This window comes from Orbicella faveolata, unplaced genomic scaffold (genome assembly GCF_042242905.1).
Source record: "Orbicella faveolata isolate gen_17 unplaced genomic scaffold, um_ofav_v1 contig_46, whole genome shotgun sequence".
NCBI lineage: Eukaryota > Metazoa > Cnidaria > Anthozoa > Scleractinia > Merulinidae > Orbicella > Orbicella faveolata.
The window spans coordinates 18,370,229-18,382,500 of NW_028301576.1; the positions used below are offsets into that span (position 1 = coordinate 18,370,229).

A 12,272-nucleotide genomic window follows, 5' to 3' on the forward strand; every position below is an offset into this window, starting at 1 on the left:
TAAAATTCCTCCTTGTTACACAACATGAAGTGCCCTTCATGAACACGAGTGAAGCGACAAGAAAGGTCGAGTGACCGAACAGAGAACGGCAAATGTACAAATGTCACGAACCGTAGAAGTCGTGTAGGCTAGTCAACCCCATTTTACACTGATATGATTATTATGGACGTGCCCCGTTCTACATCGTGCAAGACATAGCAGCACTCAACTAACGTCAAGGAGCTTAAAGCAAAAAATACGCACTCAATGTATAGCATCAACCCCATTTTAAAGAGGGGGTTTGCAAAAGAACATGTGCGTTAAATCAAAATAGCTCCAAATTGCAGATCAACCATCGAGTGCCTAGAAATCTAGAAAAAATGCCGTCAAAGAAACACACAATAACGAGGTCAAGCTTCAAAAAAGTAAGGATCGAAAAGTACATTACGCCATTGGCTAGCTGTCACAGCCAATAGAAACCAGACATGTTCTATCCGTCACAAGGGTACACACCACGAGAAGTTTGTGCCAAGCCGCAGAATGTCTTGCATTCTCACAGAGGTACAAGTTGCGCTAGCAACTTCAGATGTACAGAGTATTTTAGAAATACCGGCAACTGATGAGATCCACATGGAGGATCGAAACCATGGTCTTGCCTGAACTAAGCCGAACAATGGCATATAAAACACGCAAAACAGTCAACAGGACTTGCGCGTAAACAGCTACATTTGAATCATGTGGTACCAGAACAACCAAAGGAGGAATAAACCTATACATCGAGCAAGAGAAACATAAGCTCGAGCAGATAGCTGCAAGAAACATAAGAATGTCACTAGACAAACGTATAGCTTTCTCAAAGTAAAGCTACGGCGTCTCCGAAGGAAATCGTACGAGAACAAATATGATATCCGTGATAAGGATCTACCTACTGTGCTTGCAAACAGTTTTAATCACAGCCGGGCCCGGCGTCACAATATAGAATGCAAGTAAGCAACATGTCACGGTAAATTTCGTATTTTGTCCCTCAAAAGCAAATTCATGGAGACTCATTAAAGCATATCTTGCAATAGAAATGAGCCTAAAAAAATGCAAAACACATGGCAAATTACAGAGGTGTCAAACTCAACGAGTCGACACGCAGATAACATGCAGACCTATGACCTAAAAAAAAAATTTTTGCCATAGCATGATCTAACGGCTCAAATTCACTTAAAATTCCTCCTTGTTACACAACATGAAGTGCCCTTCATGAACACGAGTGAAGCGACAAGAAAGGTCGAGTGACCGAACAGAGAACGGCAAATGTACAAATGTCACGAACCGTAGAAGTCGTGTAGGCTAGTCAACCCCATTTTACACAAATTAATGTCAGTTTTTAATGCGTCTGTCCTGTTATTGACAATGAATTTCGTCATAGCATTGTCAAAGTAGCTGCGGATCCACTCGGCTATCGCCTCGTGGATCCGCAGCTACTTTGACAATGCTATGACGAAATTCATGATCAATAACAGGATAGACGCATGAAAAACTGAGGTCAATTTGTTAAAAGTAGTCAGGGATTTTCATGAAAAGAAACCCATTAAACGTTATTTATTTTTCAACTGGTTCACTGGTTCACAAGTAAAGCTGGTTGTTAAAAATTCGACCATCGCGGTCAACTTTGGGACACGCTGATTCACAGCTGGTTAAGGAAATACTATCACGAACATTGTAAAGATATGATGTGGGCCTCGGTTACTGTTAACTTAGTTTTTATTCGACAAACGAAAGTGAACAACTAAGGAAGGAACGAGTCAAAAGAAAACTACAAGACTTCTCGTCATAATGGTGCGAGTCAGAGCTATTTAAATAATAGATCTCATTACTCTCGCATTTTGATTGGTTCAACATTATGATGAATTCAAGGACAGACGTGCAGATGACGTCATTTACATATTTTGTTTCTTTGTTATATAAAACAAATAGATTCCATACGAGTAACCAAATTTTTTAGCGTATAGGGCTGCACTTGCGCACTTTCGGCACGCAAGAGCTCCGCTACAAACTAGGTACTAACCTACTTTGACTAGTATACTTAATTTTGGAATATTTCTGTTTTCCGTTAAAGCTGAAACGCCAATCGAAACAGATAAACAACATATTACCCTACCGATAACCAGAAAACGCTGATGCTGAAGACTTTGGTCATCATAAGTTTAAGGGTCTAATAAGCGAGGTGAAATTTCACTTCCGGTGACTTAAGTCAGCCTTAGCGCAAGACTGTTTTAAACAATTCAGTGGCCTGCAAACTCGGTTACATTTTGGAATTTTTTTTGTGTGTGTTTCACACAATGCTAAGTAAACAAGTATATGTAAGTAAAAACAAAATAAAAGAAAAACAGAAGAACAAGCGCAAAAGAAAAAGAAAAACTTTTTCCATTAGGCTTTCGTGTGCTTCGTTTGATCTTATCGAAGTGCCGCTGGCAGTGTGAACTGGACGAGCGCTGATAGGATAACTTCGGGGCCACTTTTTAAATGCTAAAGGAAACACAGATTTTTTTTAAATCCAACATTTTTCGACGAGCTACGATTCAAGCTAAAGTTGGAACCCTTTTGTGAAATCGCGCCTTTTTCAGAAAATTACGAATTTTGTAATATTTTGAAATTCTCCCCATATCTTACCTATGCATAGCGTAATGAGGATTAAAAATGAAAGCTTAAATCAACGAAAAAAAACTCCCGATAAAGTAATATGCCTGGAAGCCTTTACATTTTTTTCGGAATTAGTCACTTGACCATGGGCGTGACCTCATGACGCCATTACTGGTGTAACTGATCACGAAAAGGTGAAAACACGAGAAATAACTCTGAAGTAACAAAGAATGACGAGGCTAGATAAAAATAAATTTTCCTTGTCGTCGGCTCAAAAAGATTACAAGTAGCCGTACCGCGAGTCGCTAGTAGCGCGGGCATCGGAAGACGAGCGAAAAGACAGACTGCACTGGTTTCATACAACCGTGATTTGGATGCCCGGCACTCTGGTGACGGAGTAATTCTATTGGTCGGTCTAGGAAGTTATGACGCACATCTGTCAGTAACCCGGCTTTATAAGTGACATGCAGCGCACGCCCAAGCTCTGTTGTAATGTTTGTCTCCTAAGGTGCGACTCCTACGGTTCATAACATTTGCCGCTCTATTTTGAACTTGGATCTTGCGACCTTTTATTAGTTTTATGCTTCACACTGGTTTTTGAAGGACTGTGCTATTAGGAAGACTTAAAAGCAGAGTAGAGCCGTTTGACAGAGCCGTATAAACATTTTTTAGAGGTCATTTGCCTGGTTTCAGTTGCAATCTGTCGAACAATACATCACATCTTATCGGATATAGCTTCGCGTAAGGAATTAGACACCGGAGTGTCATATTCAAAACGGGGCGGAGGTGTTATTGATGCGACCTGTAAAAGTAGCATCCAAATCGTTGTATGAAACCAGTGCAGTCTCTCTTTTTGCTCGTCTTCCGACGCCCCCGCTACTAGCGGCTCGCGGCATCGCCGCTCGCGCGTCACGCTCACAGTCACGCTAGCACGCTTACTTGTTTCACGTTCTTCCCCGCTGTTTTCGAGGAAAAGAGAGACTGCTCGCAGTCTACAAAAAGATCAGCTAATAGGCCCTTAAACGCGACACTAATTAGAAATGTCGGTTTTTCAGTGTTATGTTTTCATATAAATATGCCGAATGAATAGTTGGCTTAGGCCCGTATCGTAATTACACAGAATGAAAACTCAAGCATATGCGAAACGCGGTACGTAATCTGTAAGGCGAGGTCCGTGCGATACTTTACACTATTTTCCTTGTAAACGCTAACAGTACAATACAATACAGTACTATTTATCAGTTTCTCGGAAATGGGTTTTTCAGAACTCATACTGCTTACACTCATCCTTCCCATCGTCAGCTGCATTGACTGTGTTTGCCACTGTCTTTCTATGGCATGGTGTAAAATAATAAAGACTTGTGAGTATTCCGTGAAAATACAAGTGATTCGAGTGATATTCCATGGTATACCACTCGTAAGCGTTGTATAACTTTGTTACTTACTTACTGGCATAAATTACTTTTGTCTCACTGGAGCTCCCACGTGGATTTTCGATGAACTGTAATTGGTTGCGGTTTATCCATACAAATGCACGATACTGGTAGTTAAATGCGCTTGCGAACCGAAGACTAAGTGCGCTCTCCCGCTCAAGTTTGGAAGTTGGTGAAAATCGTAATTACTTGTGTTCTATAATATAGAACTGAAATCACTCTAAGAGAATTTCAAATTGTCGTACGCTTTGACGCGCGAATGACAAACAAAACACTTGAATGATCCTTTTGTTCTTGCGTTTTTATAGTCAACAATAATTCTTCACTTGCAAGATATAATTATGTCTTTTAGACAAACTAGTTGTTCACCATTTACATCATATTTAGAGTAACCAGCATCGTAAGAGATTCTGCACAGAAAAGAAACGAGCGCTATAAGTTTTCAGTATTGTGATATCCGTACGCTTTATGTCTCTCCCCAGCCATTGTAAGCAGATCGAGAAATTTGCAAAGACCTACAAATGTGTGCTGTTTAACAGTCCTTGAAAAGGCACCGACTTCTCATAGTTTCCTTTTATGCGGTGCTGGACAAATTGTAGTGACATATCGTTGATCCAAGTCTTACACTTTGATTTATGTTTATTTTCTGTTCGGCAAATGAGCAAATGTTTCATTCAAATCGGTGTTCAAAAGGTTAATTCCAACAATGATAAACGCGTTCACTGAAGCTCAAAAATTAATCAGTAGTTCAAAAGGCCTCAGTAGCGGTCTCGAGAAAAATTTCCCAGCGCTTATCTCGCTCTTCCCTCTGAGCAGAATGTGAAAGATTACTCAGAACACGGGCAAAGCTAGTTACAATTTCAAATATCTATCTGCACAGGACGACGCCGTACTCTGAGTGCCACTTGAAATGAATTTGGTCACTCTGATAATAGCTTCCGAGTTTGACGGTCGGCCGCAATCGCAAATGTTGGTTAGAGATCGCAGCAAAATCGGGCAGGCTGAAAAGTACACTTTCAACCATTACTGAACACCCAAGGGAACAGTGAAAGTGGTGCTAAAGCAAGATTCATGAACTCAGAGAAGCGGCATATATGCGTATTAATGAGCAAAGGGGATCATTATGTAATAAGAAATACAAGGAACACGAATTCCAAGAAAATCCCTTTCCGTGATTCTTGACATTTCAGCTTAGTATCTGAATTTGCTTTAAAAAGAAACTTATGCAAGTTACAAGTTCATAAAAAGTTGCACCAGAAACTAGAAATTTAAGATAGAAAAAGAGCATTTTTGAAATCTTATTTAAAATGACTATAAAATCATTTACAATTTGACTCAAGTTTCCAATAGTTTTTACGACTCGTTTATGTCTCTTGGGCGTCTCGATTAAATAAGTGTTATTTCGTCTTCATTTCGCAGCCTACAAGCGTGGACTTTTTCAACCTAGAGCCATTTAAAACGAAAATTAAAGTGAGGTGCTCGCCCATTTTTGACGTCATCTCTTCTAAACTGAAGATTGTTCGCTTTCAAATTTCGCGCTTCATCGCGTCACTGTTATGACAATAGGGAGTTTACGAAACCACGACGGCGACGCCGAGGACAACGTCGATTAAAAAATGGATTATATTTTACCTACGAATCTCGCGATACTCTAAAGTCATTTACTTTGTTTATCACTGTCAAAACTATCGCAAAACTAAATCCGGAACACAGCGATAAATTTGAAATAAAAATTTGAAATATTAGCCGTCGTGGTTCACGTTCTCCAGACAACGCAAAATTTGGTCATTTCACGTTGTTGTTTTGCAGAGGACGGCAAAGAAATGTACCAAAAATTATAACGCACGTGCACAGTCATTGTTCTGCTCATTAATTCTTTTGTTCAGTGACGTTCCCGTTGCCGTTGCCGTCGTGGTTTCGTAAACTCCCTAATGCATGCTTCAGGAAGTATGAATATTTATGACGTCCGGCTGTTCTACGCCATGTCCGAAATGGTCTGGGATTTTCAATATGTTTTACATTAGTCAATACATATTTTTAACTTTTTTATCGATGGTAGTTAGTTAGTAAGATTTTCGTTAATCCTAAGGGAAATAAATTAACCGTTGGCCGAAAAAAAAAGCCAAAATATCAAACGTTGGCCTTAAAAGTCACCACCCCATTGAGACCCTCTTCTCCCCTATTGAAGGTGATAGTTTTGACTCTGAAGTGAGCCTGGTGTGTGCTGCCTGGCAAAGTTTTAGGAGAATATTTGCTATGAAGTGAAAGTTGAGACATTTCTGCTTAGAAAGAGGAACCGATGTAAATTTGCCATCAACAAGACAATATTTGTTGGCTACCTCGTGACCACGATGGTCTCAGATGAATTCACACAAATAAGCTTGTGGTGTGATCCTGTTTGAAGAGTGACTGGAATCAAGTCTAATGCAGATTTCGTCGCATTTAGTTTTTTTTCAAACTGATATTCACACGGCTAGCCAGTCTGGCCCAAGGAGATGGAATAACACAATGAAGTTGGATTGGTATGCCTCGAAAAACCTCGCTATAAAACATCTGCAAGTGGACAAAGTGGAAGGAAATCCAGTTTAAACTAATCCATAGAATTAAAGTCACCAAAGACAACCTTTATTGATATGGTATTAAACGGATGACGAATGCCTCTACAGTGGTGAACAAGAATCCATATTGATCATACATTTACTATCTGTCAATTTAATTTTGTAAAGACCTTAGCAATTGACTGGCTTTATGCTACCAACAACTCAAAAGGCACTCAAACGATAGATAAAAAACTGTTTGGTAGCATATCTGGCTCGTGGAAAGAAACATCGAAGATAGTTGCATGTAATTTTACGACCATTCTATTGAGATAACACATCTACCCTAGTACTGAATGTAACAATGGAGAATATAACATGGCGGCGCAAAGGTATTGATTATAGTAATGCAGAAAACAAATAAAGTTAAATTAAAAAAAAAAGAAAGCGATATTTACAATCTTTAATCTTAAACCTTACACAACACCTTTTAAAACCGTTAACTAGTCGCAGTATGATGTGAGAATTTAAACCGATATTTTTCAACTTGGTGAGGCGGTACGTAGGCCAGGTAGAGCAACTTCGCATAGGAGGCGCGCTACAAACACTCCAGGCGCGGCTACACCAAGCGTTTTAAAAGTGTATCACTGTGACAGATACTTTTTATTTGTTTTATGGAATCTAAACGAGATCATAATAAAGAAATCGAAAGAGAAAATGGATATCGTTTTTTTTTACACCGCGTCTACATATCTTTCGTAATAATGGTGAATGTTTACAAATTTGAATCAAAATTGGAATTACGCTTGATTGCCTAATTCCTAGTTTATTTCACATTTTTTGTTTGTTTGTTTGTTTCGTTTCTATTATTTTGGTTGGAAAAATATGTCGAAGTACGTACTTGTTTTAACGTCACAGCCAGACTGGTCCCAGGTCGTAACCCCCTGCGGTTTCTAACCTAACCGGAAGTAACATCTCACATTTTCAGACGTCTAAATCGCGGTGAAATAACAAAGAGATCCATTTTCTTTTTCTATTTCCATATCATGATCTCGTGTAGATTCCATAAAACAAATAAAAAATATCTTTAATTCCATTTTTTTTGTGTACTGTGATAATGATGATAGAGGCCTGGGTACTTGATTCGTTCCACTTCCAACTTGGCGTTCAAAACACGGTCCAGTAGATCCCAGTCCTCCCCGCCCCATTTGTATTTGAATTTCTCGGTGTTCATTCCTTTGGACAAACAGAGCAAAAATAAATCAGAGTTGTACAACTAAATGTTCATACCAGCAAATTCTTTCCCTGCTAGCAGAGATTCTTTTCCGGGTGTTCGTTGACGGGAGAAAAGAGACATCTGCCATGGGTCGAAAATGGCTTTGATTTAACCGCCGTCCACAGTCTTGGACGGCTCTATTTAAAACGCATGCTCCTTGCGTTGTTCGCTGACCGCAACTTGAGCCCGTTGCGTCTCGCGCATTTCTTTACATTAATTTCGCTGTCATTTATTGAGCCCACAGTGCATGGCGTGCTCATCGACGTGCTCGAAAGAGTTTAATCTTAAAGAGTCACAAGTTTGCGTTCTTCCGTTTTGGATAAACTCGACGATGGAAAAATGAAAAAATTGAGTGACGAGCATTTGAAAGCCCTTTTAAACGGGCGAGACACGTTTGCGTGCTTGCCGACCGGGCATGGGAAAACGCTCATCTACCAGATTGCTGTAGTAGTTGTACGAACGGAAAAGGTGAAAATTCTGCCCTCTAACCCACTTGTTGTGGTTGTTTGTCGATGAGAAATGTTTTGTCTTGTTCGAGAATCAATGTTCTATTTATAACTGAGTTCACCTTTCGTTTACAGCATTTGCAAACCCGTCGGGATGACAAGGAAAAATCTGGCGACTCTCCGAGACGGACTATTAAATTTTCTTTGAGTTCTGCAGTTGTGGTTGGGTTGAAAAGCTTTCCTGTCCAGATAACTTGAAGTTAATACCACAGTTCAGACAACAATTATCTCTAGATGATTTTTGTACTTTTTTAAGCGCGTTTTGGCGATCTAGTCGATATTTTCCTTTGTTTTCTACACAGTGAGTTAACCGGGGTGTGGGACATAGAGCGCCATCTGCGTGGGTTTTTCGAGCCAGTTTGAGTGAAAGGTTTTATTTTTGTCACGCGCTATGAACATCACGTGATGGCTCGGTCGCTAAGCCGCGGAGCATGCTAAAAATAGCCACTTTCGACCCATGGTAGAGGTCTCTTTTCTCCCGTCAGCGAACACCAGGAAAAGAGCCTCTGCTAGCAGGGAAGCAAATTCTCTAAGTTTCTAAAAGAATTTTGTTAGTTCAGTATTACTGTGTCAGGCTGCAATAAACAGCTTATCAGAATCCACTTTTATTCCGTGTAGGAGAAAGGTAATGTGGGAGTAAATCAAATGTCAATATTTTCCCTTCAACCCAAAACAATGCACAAGCCACTGCCCACATAGAGTCTTTCTTGTTTTCAGTGCACTTTTATTTTCTAATTTCGTCCTGTCTTTGAGCAACCAGCAACAAAATTTTCGAGATCTTTCGACATTCATGCAAGCACACCAACAAACCGCCAGCACCTCCACCTCCCCCCCCCCCCCCCCACCTCCCCCCTTCGGCCTCCAAACTGCTTTTATTTTGCTGGGGCCTTGGGCGAGTGATATTTTTTCAATTTGCAATTCGTCCGAGATGGCATAAGTATCGAACTGTGTTAAGTCGTTCATTATTCCGCTGTGCCACGCCCACAAAAAAAAAGACAACGTACGACAAGCAGACCAGAACGCAGAAAAACGGTTGAATTTGGATTCCAGACATTTGAGAACACTCGAGAAATGTAGAAAACACGAGCCGCAGGCGAGTGTTTTCTACATTACCCTCGTCTTCTCAAATGCCCGTCGTGTTTTATCACAGTGTAATACACGGCTTAGGCTTCTTTATTTGCTTCATGATATAGATTTTATACGCGCAAATCAATAAAACACGCTTTTTTTCTGTTTTATACTCTGATAAAACATGGGTTTTTTGTCTGCTCAATTGATAATAGCAATAATAGGTTTTTATTCTTATGATGCTATATTAATTATTAGTTAATTTATCTAGGCAGACTTAGGTATTATACTTTTAAATTGTGCCGAAGGAATTTTTACCGTGTGTAAATAAAGTTGTCAATCAATCATTCAATCAATCAGTCAAGTTTTTCAAGCCGCGAACAAAGTGTTTAACCGTCGTTAGAAACTTTATCAGGAGAAACACATGTTTGTCATATCTCGTTAGTCGGTTAGAGGCTTTGCATTGTGGTAATATTGCAGTTCAAGCTTTGTCCGGCATTGAGATCATTAGTTTGTTCTTCTGATCACGTTCTTAAAAAAACTTAGTTCCACTTACCTCCAATCTTTGTCCAGTCAGACTTGTATATACCAAGCAAGCCAAACCCTTCAAGTTCCCAGAAGCCTCTGTGTTCAGCAGACGAGCTGCCACAATTTAAACGACCAACCACAGGGAAATAGGCAATTCGTCCCTCAACGGTGTTCTGAAAGATGAATGACAAACAGATAACGTTGAGCATGTAGTAGTGGCACAAGGATTTCGAGTCAAAGTACATAAAAGACCTAGAGAAGGCTAGCACCAATAGCACCATCTGACTGGTGAATTACAGTAACCAAGCGGACCCATACAGAGTAAATCCTATCACTGTAGTTTACGTTTACGCTTATCCGAGAATCTTTGTACCCGAGCCTCTAATACGTCTGCTCTCCTTAACGAGAGATCTGCAATGATTTTTTTCCAGCCAATCAGTAGCGGGATAGTTCCAAGTGCCCTGTAGCATCGTCATCAGCATTCTTATTTACAGGCCTCTTTCAGTTCTACACTTGTTCTCTAGCAGTTGTCCAATACACTGTAGATATGCTCAGACATGATTTTACTTGACTTGTTGAGGTCTGCATTCACCATGAGGAGCCTGGTGGAGAGCAAATGTTATTGCAGGCGCCTCCTCCTCCTCCATACACTTACAGAAACTAGGAACATTTATTCACACTAAGTAAAATGTTTATTCTACACAGAAACACCGAACACGCCCTGTCTAAGTTCAGTTCATCAATCCATTAAAAACTACGAGCAATCTCAGAGAACAATGGAGAAGATCGTCGAACACTGCGCACAACTTGAAAAAGCGTGACATGAGGAGGAGACGTTGGAAAAAACATGACACTAGTGAGGCAACCCCTGGTTCCCACACCCTCTCTCTTTTCCTAGTGGGCCGTGCTTTCGTACCCTCTTAGGTCACGCATTCGACCTGTTCGCTAACATTGCTGAAGACTCTTACAGAGCCTGCTTCTAATGTAATTACATTTGCACTTTATTACCTTTCTGACGCTGTCCACAATGTCTACGGGCACATCGATGTGAAGATCATACAGAAACAGTATATCATGCTCGCTTGGAACGCGTGCCACAGCCTCGTTTAGCGCGAGTGTCTTGTAGAATTTACCCGTCATGTTAACAATGGTGTGTCTGCTGCGGAACAGAGAAGTGTTAAAAGCTTCGGCCATATCAATATCCTGGCTTTCAAAGTCGGCAACAACTACGTGAAAGTTCGTATCACCGGTTAATAAGCTGGCAACAGTGAGTTCATTGATAAAATGGTAGACCCATCTTCCCTGGTCTTTGACAGTAAGTATGAAGTACACCATGGCTTCGCTGTTCCAGTTGATTCCTTCTGGAAAACACAACTCGTCACTTCCCTTCTTCTGATAGACGTGTTCTGACAAGCGAAATGATTTCTTACTATGCTGTAAACCAAGTTCCACGTCGACAGAGAAGCGATCACCATAAACTGGATCAGACTTCTGCGTTACTCTGTAAATTCGCTTTAAAAAGAAATCCCTGGAAGAGAAATGAGAAAAATTAAGTCATTAATCACTCAGTCGGTCGGTCAGCAGGTCGGTCGGTCGGTTGGTCGATCAATCGGTCGGTCGGTCGGTCAGTATGTGGTGGGTCGGTCGATCGGTGTGTCGGTCAGTCAGTTGGTCGGTGTGTCCGTCCGTCCTTCGATCGGTTGGTCGGTCTTTTAGTCAAGTCGAGCAAGCAAGGTCGGGAAGGCATGCTAACAGGTAGGCAAGCAGGCAGGCAAGGCAAGCAGAAACCTAAAGAAGTCAAACATCAGGTTCTTAATAAAATAATTCGTATTTCAGGTATTTGTTTGGCTTCGTTTGTTTTAATTCTCGTGTTCGAACATGTTTCGAAGCGAACTTGAGGTAAGCCTTTGGGTCGCTCGTAAGGTAATTACACTGCACAGATGAATTCGAATTAAACCCTTTACAAAGTGATGAGTCCGGCATGGTGAAGGTTTGTGAGTTGTGTCATGCAAACAAAGGAATATGAACTCCGCTTACCCAGCTAAATGTTCTGTATTTGTATCACAAACCATCATTTTTGTAATCAATGAACTTCTCAAACAATATGACATCAGTCCCCAAAATAACGTAAATACAGGTACAAAAACTGAATCAAGAATAATCCACAAGGATATAGCTTGAAAACAGGAGAAGTTGATCTACTCTTGCATGAAAACAAAATAATTACATGAAAATAATGTGATCTGTGAAACCGAGTTACAACATAGCTTGATCAAAGTCGCGCTATCAACTCAGTATACGTAAGCGTGCATGG

At 40.5% G+C, this 12,272-nt stretch overlaps 1 protein-coding gene across 1 annotated transcript in view; it reads right to left on the reverse strand.

The window, feature by feature from the left end:
* Positions 1-6,646: 6,646 nt before the first annotated feature.
* The window catches only part of LOC149098737 (beta-1,4-N-acetylgalactosaminyltransferase 3-like), an 11,411-nt gene continuing 5,785 nt past the window's right edge, over positions 6,647-12,272 (reverse strand). The window contains exons 2-4 of the mRNA XM_089278227.1: positions 10,967-11,486; positions 9,987-10,131; positions 6,647-7,816 (exon numbers count right to left, since the gene is read on the reverse strand). Coding sequence (XP_089134353.1) covers positions 7,668-7,816; positions 9,987-10,131; positions 10,967-11,486 — 814 coding nt within the window. The 3' untranslated portion in view covers positions 6,647-7,667. The remainder of the gene's footprint in view (positions 7,817-9,986; positions 10,132-10,966; positions 11,487-12,272) is intronic.